General features: G+C 51.2%; 4 protein-coding genes across 4 annotated transcripts in view; 2 read left to right on the forward strand and 2 right to left on the reverse strand.

Moving 5' to 3' along the window:
- The first annotated feature begins 1572 nt into the window (after positions 1-1572).
- LOC100897937 (uncharacterized) lies at positions 1573-2850 on the forward strand. Its single transcript, XM_003747234.1, has 4 exons — positions 1573-1817; positions 1902-1997; positions 2173-2363; positions 2473-2850. Exons 1-4 carry the CDS (start codon positions 1622-1624, stop codon positions 2788-2790), a joined length of 801 nt encoding a protein of 266 aa, XP_003747282.1. The 5' UTR covers positions 1573-1621; the 3' UTR covers positions 2791-2850.
- A 479-nt stretch (positions 2851-3329) lies between these two features.
- Positions 3330-5237, forward strand: LOC100898083 (uncharacterized). Its single transcript, XM_003747235.1, has 7 exons — positions 3330-3377; positions 3705-3804; positions 3929-4024; positions 4157-4329; positions 4430-4633; positions 4730-4774; positions 4863-5237. Exons 1-7 carry the CDS (start codon positions 3354-3356, stop codon positions 4893-4895), a joined length of 675 nt encoding a protein of 224 aa, XP_003747283.1. The 5' UTR covers positions 3330-3353; the 3' UTR covers positions 4896-5237.
- A 2380-nt stretch (positions 5238-7617) lies between these two features.
- LOC108864776 (protein krueppel) lies at positions 7618-8376 on the reverse strand. The gene is made up of 4 exons (XM_018640975.1): positions 8260-8376; positions 8080-8162; positions 7836-7935; positions 7618-7731 (listed from the first exon to the last, which is right to left on the reverse strand). The coding sequence occupies exons 1-4, from the start codon at positions 8374-8376 to the stop codon at positions 7618-7620; spliced, it is 414 nt and encodes a 137-aa protein (XP_018496491.1).
- A 1770-nt stretch (positions 8377-10146) lies between these two features.
- Positions 10147-19212, reverse strand: part of RhoGEF3 (Rho guanine nucleotide exchange factor 3) — a 56824-nt gene continuing 47758 nt past the window's right edge. The window contains exons 2-15 of the mRNA XM_018640976.2: positions 18236-18433; positions 17896-18052; positions 17467-17715; positions 16952-17224; positions 16491-16740; positions 13678-13847; positions 13282-13514; positions 12912-13184; positions 12632-12779; positions 12332-12511; positions 11843-12133; positions 11434-11715; positions 11033-11282; positions 10147-10903 (exon numbers count right to left, since the gene is read on the reverse strand). Coding sequence (XP_018496492.2) covers positions 10716-10903; positions 11033-11282; positions 11434-11715; positions 11843-12133; positions 12332-12511; positions 12632-12779; positions 12912-13184; positions 13282-13514; positions 13678-13847; positions 16491-16740; positions 16952-17224; positions 17467-17715; positions 17896-18052; positions 18236-18372 — 3081 coding nt within the window. The 5' untranslated portion in view covers positions 18373-18433 and the 3' untranslated portion in view covers positions 10147-10715. The remainder of the gene's footprint in view (positions 10904-11032; positions 11283-11433; positions 11716-11842; positions 12134-12331; positions 12512-12631; positions 12780-12911; positions 13185-13281; positions 13515-13677; positions 13848-16490; positions 16741-16951; positions 17225-17466; positions 17716-17895; positions 18053-18235; positions 18434-19212) is intronic.

The following is a 19212-nucleotide window of genomic DNA, read 5'->3' on the forward strand; positions in this document are numbered from 1 at the left end:
ACTCGAGAGATTTTCACCAACGCCGCCAGCCAACGATCCCCGGAGTTCATTGATACCACCGTCGTTCCCACGTACGAAACCAATCAGTCACTATACCAGTCAGCAGATCAATCAAGCGAGCATCTACTACAGCCGAATAGTACGCCCATCCGGGTATATTGAGTTATCGTGCCGTAATGTATCGTATCTTAATGACGAGCGAAAAATGCGAACTCATCAACCTAGATAACAGTGATAGCGGTGCGTCATCCCGTCCCACATCCCAAGCATTCTTTCGGGTGCGGCATGGCAGTGCTCGACGGGATTTGACATGCCGCGGAAAGAGGGTTTCACCTCCGATAATGAATACTCAATGTTCAGCCAAACCTTCAAGAATCGATGACAGATGTTGCTTCACAGATTTCATGAGAATGTTGTTCGTTGCGCAGTTCCTTACGCAGTTAGTGGAGCTCTACGCTGTTAGACGTGGATCTTAAGTCACTTGTCGATTTGCCCCGCATATATCTCTCGAAAATGCTGTTTGTCGTTGGATTGTTCAAAGTGGTATCACGAAACATGACACGCGATGTTGGCGTCGAAAACGAAACCGGCAACCGAAACACGTTAACCACGGAGATTTTGAGAATTCTATCCCTTGATATGGCCTCTCGTTGTCATATGAGCGAGAGGGAACGAATAATAAAGAGTCGAGTTTTCTAAAAAAAGTCACGGTGTCTTTCTGCAAGTCCGTCTGTCAGCTCCTAGGAATAGCGCAACGATCAATCAGAGGCTTGACCCGAAGATCGTTCCAAGTAAGGAGGCTGCCTCTTTCGAAGGGGGAGCATTCAAGTTTTCCCTGACACGCTGTGAAGTTTGACTCAATCGACACAATGTGTCCGCAAAGGGACCCGTTGCTCTCTACGACACGTGAACCCCGATCCCTTGCCAATGGAATACGTGGACGTTCAAGGCATCCCCTCGCTTGGTCGCGTACCTTGGTCGAGCTTTCCTACGCGTCTCTTCGGTCGATGCGGTTACTCGACTGCGGCGAGCTTCCAGATCCGAATATTTGAATATTTGAATCTTACCGACTACCTCGACCAAATTACGACCGGAGGGACGATCGTGTTTTTATTGCGCATCCGGCCTGCTCGGACGTTTTTTCAGAGCCGTGAATAAGTTCTCCTCTAGTCGGGAGAGGAATCACTTCCTTAAGAAGGTGGACTGCAGCCTGCTCCCTCGGAAAGGCTCCGAAGTAGTTCACGCTCGCTCTCTGGGATTTTCACTTAATTCAGAGCATTCGCCTCCCATCCGCAATTCGCATCGCGATCCGATACTGTAGCTGGAGTCGCTTCGTGAGCCCTTGAGCGGGAAACTCAATCGCTGACTGAGTCTGCGAGTCCTGATCCTAAGCCTCAATCGAAGGATGAGGTGGATTCCAAGGCGTTGGCCAGAACAGAAGCGAGTTTGCTGGTTGCCAATGTGCACGTTTCCAATGTAGTGACGGGACACCCAGAGCGTGTCGTTCCATCCCAGGAATAATTCGCTCGTCAACGAAGGTGAAGAATCCCGCCAGTTTTTCCGTCTTCAAGTAGGAGCCCAAGTTTCCATCCGAAGGAGACGGGCAATCGCGAGGTAGCTGATGTCAGTGGTCGACTTTCCCTCGCAGGAAATTCCGTTGATCCTCATGGCGCGACAAGAGGATGCCACCGCCCCAAAAGAAGAAGAGGAAATCGAGTTCGTAGACATTCTGAACGTAGTGCAAAACCTGTTCGTGTCACGGATCCAAACGAGCGCATACAACCGCTTCAGGTCGTATTTAGATCAACCACGAAGAGGTTAGTTCGATGGGGATCTGTCACCAGGAACCATTAAGACCGCAATGCCAGCTGACTGAGCGAGGCAACCTGTTCGATTGCAAGTTTTCGTCGCTCGATGTTCACGATGCAGCAAGCATCGACTCCTACCGAACATGATCGATCCTGGCGGCCTTCACTTCGCGCGAACCTGTCTGACTAGTGAGTGCCTCGAAGCTCCCTGTCCTCTAAATTATCCCCCCTCTTCCACCCGTGGGATGCCGAACACAGATCGATATTTTTTCTTCGCTCAACATTTTTCGGCTAGCATCCTTCCTCCGGGAATTGGAAAGATGAGCGAGCGAGATCTTTAACTTGACTATCCACCCAATCGCAGTGAAGAGGCAGTGTTCGGAGCCGAACGAGCATCCAGGGCCGGCTACGGAGCCGCAATACCTACCCGGGAGCTTTGTGATTGTCCTGAATCCACTCAGCTTAGAGTTCGAGCCCGCGATTGTCGAGTTCTCCCATGATGCGTCTGGCGACTACGTGATGATATCGCACGATGAAAAGGGCGTACCCGTGAGAGTGAGTATTTGTTCTAAGGAAAATACCGCCAGCTCGCCTTTCGCATCGGCAGCCCCACTTTTCTTCCCTGTCGGGTGTCTCCTGGACTGAGACAGAGCATCCTTTCCAGATCGCGTACTTTGTGACCTTCTTAACGCACCGCGACCGCGGACCCACGGGTGGCTGGTTCCCCACGGAAAGCATGAAACCCTTGAAATATCCGATTCCGACGAAAATAACGAGCAAGACTGTTCTCGAGGCCTTCAGGGAATGCCGTCCGTACGAGTGCTATTCTCTGCGAGATCGATTGTTTCACTACTCAGTGATGTTACCCATGTTGAGAGTCAAGAGAGATCCGTTGGCGGATGACTTGAGCGATGATGAACTGATTGAGGCGGATGACTTGAGTGATGATGATCTGATTGCGACAGAGGGAGTGGAATCCTGATTCCTAAATCGATTATAGAATGTATTTTTCTAGATGAATGAAAAAATGACCTCTTGAACTGCCGAAACCGCCCTATTCCTCTCACGAAACCATTCGGTGTCTTAGATATCGAGCCTGGAGAAAAACTCCTAGACGAGTAGGATGTCTGATCTGGTGGCGAAGCCGAAAAACAACATCTGAGTCTCGGAGATGTCCAGCTTGTTGTCTTAGAAGTGGGAAGCTCCGATGGAGCAGGAACCCCCCGTTTGGAAGCTCAGACCGCAAAACCAACTATCCACGATGCGGAAATTCTGTTACAGATGCCAGTCGTCCGAGAGCCGACGATGCTCGAGGGTCATACGGTGGAAACGGGAAATTCGAACGCAATGTAGCTAGAGAGTCAGGCAGCCTGGTGATGTTGGTGCTTGTACGTATCGTCTCGTCGTATGCACGTAAGCCGCATGTCCTCCTTGCCGTCTGCAGAGGCCCGCAGCCGACAGAGCGTCAAGCATCCATGAGCAGCGGAGGTGATTAATTTAAAACAAGAGAGAATTATTGTGATTCCTCAACTCAAAGCTGCAGAAATGTTTCCACCACAATCAGGAAGTGTGAGTTACCCCTCTCCCAGCTATCGGGTCGATGATCAAACCTCTATTCGGGCATCGAGAGACGTCGACTCCGAAAGAATGCCTCAGATTCTTACCGACGGCTCTCGGATTTGAACCAAATGTGATGGTGCCAGATTAATGGTACGAGCGATCGATTGGGCCTCAGGTGTTCTCTGCCCATCGAGCTGTCGGTCGAGCCTCCGAGAACTTCAGAGTATATCTGGGAGGAAGAAACTCTGCCGTGCTATTGGCGCGGACGTCGAGACCCGACCCATCCAGAGGAGAATAATTTATCCAATCACTCGTTCGATGACTTGACCTTTCCAGAAGCCTGAGCAGTTAAATACCTTCGGTCCTATACACACTCTAGAGGTTCCCCCGCTGACCATGGATAAGCTGACGACGTTCCTGAACGAGACTCCAGATTGTATGGCTCTCAATATTACGGCTCGACCCTTGATGTTATCCCCATAATATCGTGATACGACAGTGTAGATCGCTCCAGGCCGTCGCGGAGCTCATGTTCCAACCACACTCAAATATCCTTGTAGGTTTTGTTTTCGAATGCGCCTCTTGCGGGAAAACCAGGAAGGACTCTCGCATCGCGGATCCGGGCCTCTTGTTTGAAGCGCGAACTTGCGCCATGGGTGAGTTCGAATGTCAACGCTCAGTGCCGCAAAGTCATAAATTGAGAAGATCCTTGTACATAGATATACGAACGAGACACAGTATGGGGAGGTTTGAACGATCGGCGAAAGATATGAATTGTGAACCCTCAGCGCGGAAAAGTTGCGATCGCGAGGAGGACCCATGGACCGCGAATACGCCCGAATACTTGCCCGGTAGTTTAGTGTTCGTCGATTACGGAAACACGCCATGGCCGGCTATTGTTGAATACTCGATGGATGAACATTGTGATTACGGCCTGAAGAATCCCGGCGAGAAAGTGCCCGTGAGTTCGGAAATTCCTTCCTCTACTTACGGCTCCACATAATTGACACCCAAGATCTGTCCCGAAGCAGGGAATTGAGCTGATTTCGAACGACTTACAGTACGCCTACTTCGTCACGCTCGTCGGCCTCGACAGCCACGCCTCGTACGGGGGTTGGTACTCGACACAGGCGCTCAGGCCTCTCAAAAGGATACCGACAGTGAGGTCCGATCCACACCGAGAGCAGGCCCTGCAATCTTGCTATGCGACCCTCGACTTGAGCCTCCGTCAGAGACTTCTCGCTCTATCATATGTTGCTAACAAAGTAATCTACCTTCGATTCCATCAGAATTGTTTTTCCAATCACGCTAACCTTTTTCCCGCTGAATTCTCACGTCGGCGTCGTTCCATTGAATTGCAGCTCCGCTTAGCAGGTTTCGTGATCGATGGCACCCCGATCGTGGGGGTAAGTATCGTCATTCCATGATGCCGCAAATAATGAGGATGTCATCTTCAAAACCTCGAGTGTGAGGCCGAATCTTTTCGAATTTCAGGATAACGAGGAAGTTGGGTATTCGAGTGATTAGGGGAATCGAGCTCCCGGATCCTCTGAGTGCAGAATTAGAAGAGGCAACCTCATATACACGCAGCGAACTGGAATTGTTTTTACACTCAAGTTTTTACTCGGTGCGCAGGATTGCCTTACCTGGGCGGTACCAAGTAATCAATCCATGCCGAACACGACGGATCGATTTAAAAAGATCCAATTTTATTGTTCATATCCAGTCATGCTCGATTCCAGGAGAGCCGCTCGGAACGGGCGAACAAATGTTTTCATAAATCTGGTGATTATAAGTACATACGAACATACAATATATATATATATACAGTATCGCTCCGAGATATCCAGAGGGAGCCGTCCAAAGGAATCGCCTGTTTTCATTCGGCAGGAGACCCTAAGAACACTTACAGCGACCGCTCTTCCGATTCTCGATGGAATACGCTTCTCGGAGTCGCCGGGAGGACCCTACTCCCAGCTCCCGTATTTCCCTGAGAGATCCGGGAGACAGGAATCGTCCCCCGAGGCTAGAGTCACGGCAGTAACTGTAGGGAGCCTCCGGCGGTGTACAAATGTCTTCCCCCGGCGTACGGATTTCTCTCCCGGGAAGAAGGACCGTCTGGGAACTCACTCTGCAGCTGGAACCACGATCTGCTGGAATCTCTCCGCGTTCGATTTTCTATCAGAAGAAGATGATGGGTCGCGCTTCTCAGATCGATTCGAAGCCAGGGAATGAAATCGAGGCATACCGGGGACGACTTAGAAAATGACGGTGGAGGCACCTGATATCGTCAGAGGAAGTCATGCATTTGTATGTATTCACGACGTCGAGCTGGGCCCGAGGCTCCTAGACTTGCCTCCATGGTCCGGCTCGATACGATGATCACGACTCCGGGAAGCTACACAGGACGCGAGTTCTATTCCAAGATCGCGCATTCGCGAGATGATTCCTCACCTGCAACGAGGTGACTACGAAGTTTTCGAGTTTGGGTACTCGCTCAATCGACCGATGTTCGGGACAAGAATTCGCGGATCAAGCCCTCGAAGAGCTTTCGATCGAGCTGTGCTGGATCCGCTCGCATCCGAACCTCGTTTATCCCAGGCTCTGATTCGCTTTCCGAGCCTGAGTCCAGCTAGATAATTAGCCAGAGCATGTTCGTGACAGGCTTGACCATCGCCGTCCACATCGCCTCAGATTGTAGGTGTTCCGAAGATGGGAGCAGCTCTCAATACACAAGCTCCAATGGGAAGCACTCTGGGCAACCGAACGATTCCGGGGCAGGCAGCCTTTTGTTTTCTCGCCTGAACGATTTCCCCTTGGATTCGCCGCTTCATTGGAGAACTCACTCGATCACATGAGTCGGTCGTCCCCCCTATACCGTCGATCCATAGCTGAGCAGGATGATGAGGTTTGAAGGCGTCAGATGCTGCGCTGTCGGACGGTGGAGACGCGCCTCTCTCCGTCGTTCCTAAACTCACCTGACGAGCTGTCCGGCTATTTCTGGCGACGTGTTCCTTGAATCATATATTACTGTCCCAGGGCGAAAGAGATCCACCAGGGGTACCAATCGAGATTCAAATTTTCCCACCAGAGACGGAGTAGACCGACACGACAGACGCTTTCTAAGCCGATACCCGTCAGAGAGTCATACCTAGGAGAATCCTGTATTCGGGTATGCCCACGATGCTCTTCATTGAAAACCGCTTCTGCCGCGCGCGCACGTGATATGGAAGTCATATCCGGCTTGATTCTCAGCTTCTGTGATCGGATGTTCAAAAGAACAAGGGAATCATATCGGAGAAGCTCTCAGACCTCGCCCCACTACTCGTCCTCACGGAGTGCGACGATCGTGGGCGGAGGAAACTCGCCCTTCTGAGAGTTTTACCCAGCCGGAATCGGATTCGCTCTTTCGACCTAGTCGACTCATCTCTGAAATACTCGTTACTCTATCGCTCTACCTCGTGAACGGAATGAGCTTCCTCGACGAATAGAACCTTCTGGGTGGAACTTGATATGCGCTAGCGCGCTACGAGTCCAGGACTCACGTTTCCGTGGAGCTCGGCTATGGACTCACTCCTCAAGCCCCGATGAGCTCTTGCCGCTCTCGACCACTTTTATATGTACGAAAGAGCGGGTCGATATCCGAACGCCCCCCTTCGCCCGCTACGATTATTCATTCTCTCAATCGAATCAGCCACGATTTCCATGGATGGAGTCGGATGAATCACTCGCCTTCCTCGCGACTGACCTCTAGCGAGGCTTCTTTGTGAGCTTCCTCAAACTCGGCATGAGCCATGGTGGGCCCCATGGTTCCCTATTGACCGATTCAGCCCTCTATACATGATGTCCGCGAGTTCTCGTTGGTTGGAGAAGGGATTCGTCGGGCGCATCGGATGGGCTGTCAGGGGAAATTCCATGATATTCGATTCCGGCTGTTCCGATACTCGGACATAACCCAGAGGGTAAAGGACTCTAAGCGATTTTATCGAATTCCCTCATTCAGCCGAATTCGGGAGAGAATCTGGAACTTCAAGTTTAATCGTGCATCTCCCAGTTCCGACTACCGATTCCTGATCTGTCCATTTATACACGATTGTCATCGTCTCTGAACTCGCATTCCTTCAAGTGCCTACATTGTCCGACGCTAAGAAATCGACTCGGAAGTCCGATGACTGGATTATGGACATTGTTTATTGGTGTAACGACAAATGATTTATCACAGAAGTTTGGGTACATCACCTTTCCATGATCAGACTCCCAGCAGTATACAGCGACCTTCGTGAACTTTACGGATGTGTTTGTTCATGTCCGCGCGTATATGGCATCTATAGTTGCAGTATTCACACATGAACGTCCGTTTGTCCTGTGATTAAGAATTTGATGAGCTCTAGATTAGGTGTGCCGAAATCAGGTGTGCCGCTACGATGTGAGAGAATAATGGAGAGTCCTTTCTCGAAGGGCTCATACCTTGAAGTGACGTCGATTGAGATGATTGTACAAGGTTGCTTGTTGAGCGCATCGGAAATCACATTGATTGCAGGAAAACGGTTTCTCCGAGGTATGGGTCCTGCAAGAGCACTCGACACCCTTAAAATGGGCTTCGATAATAGCAAAGACTGCTGCAGGCAGAAAGAGAATACTGGCGACAGACCATAATTATATGATTCTCCTCTGGAGCGGCTTTCTTGCTCGGGGTGCACTACCGTATTACCTCATGTGGTTGTTCAAGTGATCGCTCCGGGCTGTTCGATACTCGCATTCTAGGCATTGATACCTTTTTCCTTCGGCGTGCGCCTGAAATCGGTCGATAGCCTTGAGCTGATGCGCTGGAATCGTTCGACGAGGGGCTCCATAAGAGGAACAGGCTCCATGGAAAGCAATCGACGCTCACCTTCATGTGCCTCTGCAGGTAGCTTCGATGTTCAGTTATGTAATTGCAGTGAACACATTTGAGAGCTTTTTCCTGGGCATCGTCTTGCTTGGTACACCTGAACACCACGTCGTCCATCGTATCATCGCCGAGGACGTTCTCACATTCCTCTTCGTCATCCTCCCACGGAATCACGATCGGGGAACCCACTCCGTGATCGACGAGGGGACTCGACTCCCCATCGTTTGGATAGCCTTAAAAGTTCTGATGATTCAGAGAATTCCTGGCGTTTACTTACGCACACGAAATGGAGGGTTCTAGAAGACATAACGAGAAGAGTGTGGAATATATTTATGGCTTTAGGTATTTGGACAGGGAAGATCCGTATCCTGCTCAGGCTTCTTCGGGAGTATTTGGGCTCGAAACGCTCCTCTGGAAGGAAAAGCTCATGAGACTCATTATTACTATTTTATTAGACAACAATGAATTCATCACTCATCACTCATCATCGGTTTCGGATTCTCGGGCAATCGACCGCCCTCCCACATAGTTATATACGGGTGGAGGCCAGCACCATCGCTTCCGTGATTTCCATGCGTAGTGCAGGCTTTGGAACACCTCTCAGGTAAGAAATTTCAGCGTTCGAGGGAACCCTGATCCCGGAGCTTCAAAATTAACTACTTCGAGGAAATCGAACAATCTCTCGCCAGAATTGGATATCGGGGAATTCTCCACCAGGAATCGTCACAACTCAGCTACTGACTAATAATTGAACTTTTTCAAGAAGGAGCCTCAGATGCTTCTTCGAAGTGTCCGCTATCGAGAGAGCCTGTTCGCGCTGTCTGTTTACTAACACAGCTTTCTGCTCCTGTCGGAGGGAGGAGCGGCGTGGCGCCGGCGCAGCAAGGTGCAGAGAGCAAGACAGCTCCCTTCTATGGCGATACTAATTTGTGGGATGGCTCGGGAAATGGTAGCATTTCATGGGGAATCTCGTATGACGAGTCGCCTGTTGTTTTGTGGTTCACCAAGCGGTCTAGACATCCGAGAATCGGGAACACCGCAAGAGAGTCGGGAATGCCACCTCAGAGCTAAGACAGAAAGCCGGCAGCGATCTCTTCGAACTCCCTGGCGTGTCCCTGGGTTCGGGATATCCGTCGAATGCCTCGATATTCGCAATTGCCAAGGGCCCGCGGAAATTCTCCATTGATAACGCCCAGGAGAAAATATTTTCCATCGCAATTACCCCGGCGCCGTTATTCGCTGCCGCGGGTCCTCCCTCATCACCTCATCGTCTGTTTGATGTGCGATGGCAACCGAGAAAGGACCGGGAATATTTCCTTCCGGTGGTTCGGAGTCCCTCCTCACTCCCTGATGCAAGATTCCAATTGACTGAGACTCCAGTCAAGTCTCTCGCGGTGAAGCGACAGATCCGCAAGCTCAGAAGGAGAACTGCAAGTCATGATCTCCTTCAGAACATGAACGGAGCTGAGTAGGAAACGAAGCGGAGAATGTCTAGAAGATCGTACTTTTTTCCCACTGTGATAATCCCGTCCGTTCCGATACAGTCATTCCGATCAAACCATGGAGGAACGGAGTCTCGTAGAATGGAACTCGGACTCGTATGAGATTCCACCGTATGTCTCGCCAGAGGAAGGATATCGATGTCTTCCCTTCGTCGGTCCTCGGTGATCCCCGCATAACTCCTTACCTTGGAAGTCGGACCTTCTTCCAAGGAACCGATAAAACCCGACTCCATTCTACGGGAAGGAGCCTCGAGACAAGCACCCTACGGCTAGGTCGGAAGATCGGGAAACACGACTCGTACGTGAAGGAATGCAGTGATAGCCTCCCGTGGAGAGGGCGAAGCTTCCGTAGAATCAGGATATCGAAAATAACGCTCAGAATTTGTCGGGATTTTATTTTACATCAGAAACTCCTTCGCGCTCTCGTTACAGTTTCGTTTTGAGAATACATCGATAGGTGTTACAGTAGTTCCTGTGAGTGTTTACAAGAATTATTGTACAATGAGGCGTCTTCTAGGAGTGGACGCCGGAGACTAGCCGGTCGGCGGTGCCGTGAATGACGTGAAAGAGATTCTCGCTAAACTTCTTGACCAATGTCTGTCTGACTAATGGACAGGTAGATCGACAGAACGATTATCGATCCTGAAATTTCTTTGCCGGCGAACAGCTCGGCGGTTGTCTCTCGCTTTGTGAGCCTCAGTACCGAGTTGAGAAAGGAACGTGCGCCTACGTAGACAACTTTTCTTTGGCTTCAGTGTCACACGAGTGTCACATTTGCTAAAATTGAGTCGATAACAAGAGTTCCACGATACTGTCGCAAGACGACGAGACCGGAACAGCGGACAATTCACGCATAGCCTCGTAGCGGATATCGAGTCCACGGGGGTCAAGGTTTTGGCATTCGGCATTTGGCAGTTGACGAGGGGCACCCTCCACTGAGGGCTAGAACATAAATCATACTCGCTTCTTGACGGTCTTCTTGGAGCTACCAAAATGGTACCACTTCTTTTCTTTGCCGAAGTCTGGGGCGAAGTGAGAGGGAAGGCTTCCGGAGCGATCTTTCAATGAAGGAAACCTACCCTCTTCGACGTCCAAAGCCTCAGTAATTGCCACGTCAGGTCGGTGCGCTCTCCGGCCCTGCACTGAAATTCCGGAAGACCGAAGTCAGGGGGATTCAGACTTTCGATCGGCGTATCGGGAGCGTCGATCAGAGGTTCGAAATCGGCTCTACTCGACGTGATTGAAATCAGTGGGAACTGGGGGGAACCAACCTTGTGGTCGGGCTTTGTTCAGGATCGAAAGCCTGGTGAGCTTCCTCGTGTTTTCGCTGATCGTGTAGCCTAGCTCCTTGTCTTTCCGAACGATGTCTCTTTCTCGGTCGAACGAGGCTAGCCAACGATTTTTATCCTTGAGCGAACGACAGCTGAAGAGGAACCATCTTTCCGTACTGGCACAGTAAAGCTTGAAGGCGTGTTTGACTGTGATGCCGAAATTCGGTTCTTTTCCGTCCGGAATGTTGACCTAGGAGGGGAATTCGACGTTAGTAATGGGCTGAACAAGGGAAGTGCTCGGCGGGGTCGCAACTCTCTGAGGCTGATCAGAGCATCAAAAATCACAATATAATGCATTGTATCAGGGGCTCCTCCGTAATTCATTGCCGGTCCTCCCTCACCAGAGTCAGAGCGCTGGTGTAAATGCGTCCTCGGTATGAAAGTGAGCTCCGGATGAATTCTCGACGGCAATAGATGATCACGTTATCGAATAACCACATGGTGACGACTTCTTTGTTGCAAGAACCTTGGCCACTGATGCCCATCGTGTAACGAGTCACATCTCCACTGTGGATCAGGAGAGAGGAGGTCTCAATCAATTCAGGGCCTTCCCAGTTCAAGACAGCTCTCTGCCATACTTCGAGGGTTTCGAGACTCTCCATCCGTCGTTTCCGCTCGTTCACCTGCAGATGGACGGGGGAAATGAAAACGATTGCAATATGTATAGCCGCGATCTTCGGATCGTTGTCAGCGAATTTTGAGCCGGAGTACCGGTATTGAAGGAATCTCCGGACATTTAGTGAAGCTCACCATGTGTGCGACTCCACGCATCGATTCCAAAGCAAGCGTGACGTGAGCGCGGTCCGGATGTCCCGGTGGCGTATATTTCAGGAGTTCTGCTAGCTGGAGCGGGTACTTGCAGATTCTTTGCACCGGCGTCAAGAGGAAGCCATCGAGAGAAATATCACTCATCCCGCCGCGGAGCCTCCGGCACTCCTCGAAGAACTGACAGTATTCGGGCTTCCGATACAATTGTTCGAGCTCCGCCATGGCCAGTGGATGATTGTTGCAGTATTCGGAGTATATTGAGAATTCTTTGCGCTGGAATAGAAATCGGTTTTATGAGAATTGCCATGATATTGCCGAAGTGCTCCCGGTGAATATCCTTCCCGACTTCCAGCACATGACGAGATCACTAGAATTGACATGCACATGCAATAGCGCTCAGACATCCGGCAAGGTTTCGATTGTAAGGAGGTATACAGGAAGCTGTAGGAAAATAATCGGATGAATGCTCACGAAACGCAAAAAGCACTCCCCGACACAACTGGCATGGGGCTGTTGGGTGTTGACGCAGGATGCGAGCTTAGTGAGGAAGCTTTTTTGGAAGACGTAAAGCTGCTCGACATTCCCGAAGATTGTGGCTATCTGCTCCAATGTAAACATCGCGGGCCGGCTACGGCAGCGCAGCAAGTATCCCTGCAGAAAGGAATCACCGTTATGAGTCCCTGTCACGACGGTTCTTCGCAATAGTTCAGTCTCCCGCATCTCAAGCCATGGACGTTTGATCCGACGCACGGAAAAGACGACGCCGTTTACCTCGACGATGTCTCTTAAATGCTTCACGAAGTCCTGCTCCGTATTGATGAGCTCCTGGACAACTTTCGTGCGGATCCGGTTCATTTCCTGCACTCCAGTCGATGTCTGAGAGTAGGGAACGTAGCCTTCCTTGTTCTCTTGATCGACCCTGCAACGCGAGGTCGATATTTGCTGATTATACTGTGCTGCGATTCTCAGCTCTCGTTATGATTTTGAGAATCGTCGAATGAGCTCATCAGTCAGCGGTAAAAACGAAGAATTAGGAACTCGAAGTACGAACCGTAATCGTACGAAGTTGGCAGGGAACCATCCCGTTCGCTGTTCGTTACTTCCTAAAGCGCCCCACCACCAATCTCGGTCACTTCGGTCTGAGACTCTGATCACTTCTCCCGCGCGGAACGCTAACTCTTCGGGGTCAAGAGTAATGTGATCCCAGAGAGCTTCGACGTACGTGACCTGAGCATTGTGATCGCGGTTGCCGTTATCGATGGCGCAATCTTCATCTTCCGCATCTGAGGAGGTGTTGATCTCGCAGGGCTGACTCTGGGACCGTCTGGAATGATTACCGGGTATCGTATCAGTATCCTCAGAGAAAAATCAGGGGGGGAAATTAGACATCGATTGTGGACAGAGGGGACAGAGGGCCCCACCTCAGGTATCTCCTAGAGCTTCTCTGCAGCGCTCGAGACCTCCTCGGATTGAAGGAGTTATTGCCATCCTCGGAACCGCTCTTCGATGAAGTAGTTTCTTCATTGCTATTCGAATTCAGATGGATTCCCGAGTCTTTACTCAGAGACGGAGAGTGCTCGACGCGATTTCCGTTCCGATTGGCTGTTTCGTTCGACTCAGAACTCGGTAACATATCAGTTTCGAGTGAGTATCCCTGGAAAACGATCGACTGCTCTTTACTCTCGACCGGGGAGTACAGGCAGGAACAACAGGACTGGCAGTCGCGCACATCGAATTCTCATCGTATCAGAGAGCGATTCCCCGAGAAACGAAAGATCCCCAAGCGGAGCGACGCCGATATCGTATCAAGAACGAACCTTTCCGAGCGGCTTCTTCTTATTCCTTCTGAGAGAAAAGGTTTTCGAGAACTTGTTCAATATCTTCTGAGGACTCGAATTGCACGAATGACTGGTTGGTTCCTGAAGGTGACTCAGTTGCGCGAGATCCATGGCAACGACGGGCGCGTCGCAACGTCCGTTGAATAAACCTGCAACGGGATTTGACAGATTTTGAATTACAGCACGCCCGCCTGCCTGTCCATCTGGCCGCCTACCGATTCTCCTCTCCCGGTGGCTTAGAGCCGAAAAGGAGCTATAACAAAACTCATCATGCAGCTCCGGGCTCTCCTCGTTCCCCGACGCAAATCCACGTAATATCTCCACGAGGATGAATATTCCGAGATAGCGGAATAGAGTCGCCCTGCCGAGGCTCGAAAAGACGACAGGCGCGCTCATAGATCTGATGATAGGAGCGATCAGATGAGTGCGCTCAATCGTGATAAAGACTTTGAAAAATGAAGAAAAACTCCGCTGATTGTGGAATGCTCCTGTGGGCCATATGAATAAAACAGCCCATCAAGACCGGACTCGTCTGATATTCCATCAAAGGCGAGTGCTCACAGCGTGCATGCGTGTTCGCGTGCCAGGTTGCCCTCTCATACGGCAGCAGCCTTTCCGTACGGGAGATCTCTCCCCGCAGGTGGCCTCGTGAAGTGGTCAAAAAAGATCCAACTGGCGGAGCGTTGACGTCGCTGTCAGGCTGCCATCCCGTCCGCGCGTCCGTCTGTTCGTCCGTCCGACCGAACGCTGGCCACTGAGCCAGTATTTTCGGCCGACGGAATCGTATTGTCCGATTAAATGTCATTGTGTTTCCGCGGCGGTGTTCGCCTTTCAACGACGCCATCGTCAGCGCGGGCTCCCTTCGTCAACTCGACTGAACGTGACTGACTGAGTGAGTGAGTGAGTGGAGGGAAGAGCCCTTCAGGTGAGAGGTCTTCATTCAGTGAAGATTTGTTTATAACGCGGAGATCTCGTAAACGCCTCGCCCACCGATCTCGGATCAGTGTTCTCGGAAGCTCTCGGATATCCGAAGTTTATTTCCCGGAACGGTGTTCACGTCTAGACGAGACCTCTACGGCGACGGTCTCTCCGCATCCGGTCATTTTCGAAATCTCTCCGCGATAATATCGTCCCGAGGAAATTATGTCCTCAACGAGACGTGTCACTCATTGTGGAAAACTCGTTTTCCCCTTTCGTTGCAGATTGGCGAAGCCGAAGGCTCCTGCTTTGATTGGACCCCCTGACGCGCGCCGAACAGCTTCCGATGGAGAATGTGAGCGACATCCACGTACTGACGTCTGGTCTCATCTTACCGACGAACAGCTCCGAGCAGGACGAAGAAGAGATATTTTTCTACTCGACCGTCCAGAAGGGCCACGACTTCATCCTACGTAGTTTCCTGGTGCTAGGAATCGCTGGAAACATCGTTAATCTGTTTGTGCTCACGAGACCCTCTCTCCGTGGAGTGACGTTCGTGTACCTTTTTTGGCTGGCTATTTCCGACCTGTGTTTCCTACTGATAAACCTGTGCGGACACGTCATCTACTTGATTGATCCGGAGCTCCGTTTCCATAACTATCCCGTAATGTTCGGCCTGTGTCGCATTTTGTTCGCTGGCAGCAATCTTTTCTGTGGCAGCAGCGCGTTTTTGGTCACCGTCCTCACAATAGACCGACACCGTGCAGTGTTGACGCCATTCAAAGGCAAGAACACCCTCAGTCCCAGGAGAGCCTTCATAAGGATCTCGCTCTCGTTTCTCCTGGCCTTCGTTATCGACGTTCCAATGGTGTTTCAAACGAACGTCGAGCACTTCACCGAAGAGGTGCTCTCGACCACCATCGACATAAACGGAACGGCTCTGTACGACCAGAAGGACGTCTATCTCTGCGGGGCAACCAGTATCACCGAGAACGGCTACTTCAGAGCGTATGTCGTCCTACGGGAAGGCATTTCGAAAGCGGCGACAGTGCTCATCGTCACGGTTCTCAATATTCGGATCATCATCGCGCTACGGAAACAAAAAACCGAGAGGAAAAGTCTCGCGTGCTCGGCTCAGCGGAACCGATCGGCTGAGGAGCAGAAATTGGTGCAACTTCTGCTCGCAATCGTCATCGTCTTCCTCGTGTGTACGACCCCGCAGCTGATTTTCTGGATCACCTTCTCGCTGGATCTGCTCAATTCAAAGACATGGCTTATACTCGACCAGCTGGGAGAGTGTCTGCTAGTTTTGAATGCGTCAGCGAATTTCTATATATATTGTTTTTCTTCGGTTGCCGTCCGCCGAACTCTCCTGAACCTGCTCCGGTCGTGCTACCGACCACCTCACAGGACGGGATTTTCATCTCCATGGACTACCTCAGCAAGTGTTCCGAACGATACGACACAGACCGAGAAAATCTCCCTCGCACCGACGCGGAGCGACGCTGTCACTCAGTTTTGAATCCTACTCTTGTGAGATCCCCGAGAGTATCCGAGAGCATGATGTGTAGAACTGTTACCAGTTGTTCCCGCTCCAAAACTGTGTGTTCCTGACGACAATCCTTTTTCGGAGAGATCCGGTTTCAATGGGCCTTCCGTGGACGGACTCGTTTCATGTCCTGTGTCGAGAAGCCTCAGGAAAAGATGAGCCTTCACACCCGGAACCTGCTATCTTCTTCAATCCTCGCGGACTCTCTCCCGACTTTCGGAACGCCGAAACGATACGCGCGAGCTCGGGCTCCCTGACTGCCCGAAAGAGACCTACATGGGTAAATCTGCTCCGCCTTCAAACTCAAGTCCAAGACTTGACTCACCTGGAAGACTGTTGGCGTTGTGAGTAGCAGTGAACATCTGCTCGTGGAGAGATCTCGGTCGGCCGGCGTTCGGATCTTTGCTGTAGTCCAATAAGGCAAAGTCATTCGCTGGCCCTCGGCCATTCCCGATTCCGTTCGGAAGTCCGGAGTAGCCGTCACTCATTTCGGGGATGCTTCGGGTCCGGCTCAGCTCGGAGGCATCAGAAACTCCAGTGTAAACCGCCATGAAACCATAATCGTCCATATCGCCCTGTTAGTCGGAGAGGAACCGATTTACATGATATCGATTAGAGAGATTCCCTCTTTATCGTGGGAATGACATTGCCATGTATTTATACTGAAGAAAAGCGTGAGAAAATATCGAATGGATATCATTTCGGGATTCTGTCGGCTCGACAACGGATCAGAGAAGCTACGTAATCGAGCTACACCTCAGATATTGCTTCGAGCAGGGAACTCACCGCATCTTCCAACCCTCTGTAAGGCTTCGTCCTTACAGGAGTTTGGGGCTTGCCGATCTGCACGCTTTTGTTCAGGATGCTCGACGGCTCATCACATGGGCTCCACATGTTTCCAGGCGGGAGTCCTTTGCCAACAACGCCGTTCAAAGGAGCCAAAACCGACGGCAGCGGAGGCTTATGCCGGAGTCGAGACTCGGCAATATTCGCCAACTGGTTCAACAATTTGGCAGATTCCCGACTGTCAGCCCCGACCCACCGATTGACAGCGGCCTCCTGTAGAATTAATCCCATGAGAAAACGGAATGCGACGCGACGACGTCGACTTTATATGAGCTTCGCATCACTGTCGAGAGAGGCATCCCGAAGATGACGCCGACCTTAATCTTGATTATATTAAACTCTGTGAATAATTCCGAGACGGTTCGAATCATGATTTTTTTGAAGGCAGGGATTCTCCGATCTGGATCCTCGAACCAGTTAATGCAAGCCTAGCGAACGATCCCTAGTCTACTTACGATCGCGGTCGTGGGATCGCTGTCTTTGAACATTCCTGGAGGTGACAGAATTCCTGTCGGGTCATTGCTGTTGGGATTCCGTAGAAGGGGAGATAGGAAGACCTGATCCGCGAGAGTCAGTGGACGCCTCTTCTCTCCCTCAGGATGTTCTGATTGGAGCCCGTTCAGGACCTGCTTCCGATGAGGGGAGTTGTTCTCGCTGCGAACAGCCCCGCGATGAACTGCCGACACTGTGCTTTGGTTGTTGCACTGGAAAATCAATGAGCTCACCACTTGTATACTCGAATCCCTCTAGATAGGGACCGATGACCCGAAAGCATGGAGATATGGGGAGCGAGCTTGGAACAGAAGGCGGGTACTCAGGGCGGATCGAGTACACGAAGTAGTGCTCGTCGACCATGTGCTATCGCGCAAGGTGTGAATACTTACCGCGCACGTTCTCGGGTCGCATTTTATCGTGGTACACTGCTCGCATTGATTTCCCTGACGAATTTGTTGAGGGATAGCTGGCGGCTTTTCGTATCGGGGCGGACTCGTGACAGTTCGATAAGTCCCGAAAACCAAGTGTTCGATATTCGGACTGTATCTGGAAATCAGACCGGAACAAATGAGGATCAGACTCGCTCGGGCACTTACCAGCTACGATGGAGCAGAGGAGCTCCCCGGACGCCCCACGCTTGGTATGTCAGCGGACTTCCCTGTTGGAGACATCACGGGGCGTGTTCCCCGCTCAAATCCACCATCGATACTCTGGAATGCATCAACTCACCCAGGATCGTTTTTGAGGCTGACAGATCGATGTGTGCTGCTGGACGCCTTCTTCTTGGTCCTAATCGTTTCGGCGAGTCGGAGGAGACGGCCTCGATTCTGACTAAGGTCTTCCGGGACGGCCAGAGGAGCCGACATCTTCCTCCTTCGATGCTTCAGCACAAAGTCGGCAAACTGTCGTACGGTGTCGTCCGAGTATCTGCGGAGAAAAAAAATTGCTTGATGTCCCCTCTTAGCCGGCTCGGTTGGTCCTCTCGTGAGAGTGTATTCGGACGTCCCGGAGCATCCTCTCGTCGCCGCGGCTAGACGGTGGGAGATTCTTCTTATCGAGGTACTAGTCTCGCATAATTCAAGTCGGCCATTGTGGGATCATGGCGACAGAACAAGCGTTTATGATGCGTGACGCAACGCCGTCGTCTACGTACTATGTAGTCGCGGCGTGCATGGAGAAAAGTCCACGTGCAAGAATATCAACGACGAGCAGCTGGATGTCGTCTTTGTTGGCGACTCGCTTCCATTACAGGCAGCCAGCGAGCTTTTTGATGGATCCTTCGGAGCTCGCGCGCATGGCCTGGACTAGTACAGCAATAGTTCGCGTCGTTCCGTCTCGTATTCCTTCAGGCTTCTAGACAGATTTTTCAATTTCGAACAGCTCCGCCCTTGACTCCGTTCACCGAATAGAGTTCGAGAAGCGGAACTCGACAGAATCTCTCGACCGCCGTCAGCGGACTCGGCTCGTTTCGAGACAACGAGGAAAAAACAATAAGCCTCGGCTTTAAATAGTACGGCTTTGTTGCGCGAGCTCCCTCTGAATTTAGACGGATTGCGAGTGAACTCTTAGTTTATCGTGTTAGTGGTGTTAGTCGCCCCAGCGAACGAGCCAGGAATAGAGACCTGCACTTGACAGCTCCGAAAAAACTGTCGTCCGTTTGCGCCGTGTCGAGGTCTTCGGCGTTCATGAAAATCTAAATTCTGTGA

The sequence above is a fragment of the Galendromus occidentalis genome, unplaced genomic scaffold (genome assembly GCF_000255335.2).
Source record: "Galendromus occidentalis unplaced genomic scaffold, Mocc_1.1 scf7180000077515, whole genome shotgun sequence".
NCBI lineage: Eukaryota > Metazoa > Arthropoda > Arachnida > Mesostigmata > Phytoseiidae > Galendromus > Galendromus occidentalis.

What these genes read in the sequence shown, in the direction of transcription:
- LOC100897937 (XM_003747234.1), top strand. Translation starts at nt 1,622, where the DNA reads ATGTCAGTGGTCGACTTTCCCTCGCAGGAAATTCCGTTGATCCTCATG. An exon ending in CGCGCGAACCTGTCTGACTA is followed by an intron (nt 1,998 to 2,172) that starts GTGAGTGCCTCG and finishes ACCCAATCGCAG; the next exon opens with TGAAGAGGCAGTGTTCGGAG. An exon ending in AAAAGGGCGTACCCGTGAGA is followed by an intron (nt 2,364 to 2,472) that starts GTGAGTATTTGT and finishes CATCCTTTCCAG; the next exon opens with ATCGCGTACTTTGTGACCTT.
- LOC100898083 (XM_003747235.1), top strand. Translation starts at nt 3,354, where the DNA reads ATGTTTCCACCACAATCAGGAAGT. An exon ending in AGCGCGAACTTGCGCCATGG is followed by an intron (nt 4,025 to 4,156) that starts GTGAGTTCGAAT and finishes GTGAACCCTCAG; the next exon opens with CGCGGAAAAGTTGCGATCGC. An exon ending in ATGGCACCCCGATCGTGGGG is followed by an intron (nt 4,775 to 4,862) that starts GTAAGTATCGTC and finishes TTCGAATTTCAG; the next exon opens with GATAACGAGGAAGTTGGGTA.
- LOC108864776 (XM_018640975.1), bottom strand. Translation starts at nt 8,376, where the DNA reads ATGGACGACGTGGTGTTCAGGTGTACCAAGCAAGACGATGCCCAGGAA. An exon ending in ACCTGCAGAGGCACATGAAG is followed by an intron (nt 8,163 to 8,259) that starts GTGAGCGTCGAT and finishes GACCGATTTCAG; the next exon opens with GCGCACGCCGAAGGAAAAAG. An exon ending in TCAATCGACGTCACTTCAAG is followed by an intron (nt 7,732 to 7,835) that starts GTATGAGCCCTT and finishes TCTTAATCACAG; the next exon opens with GACAAACGGACGTTCATGTG.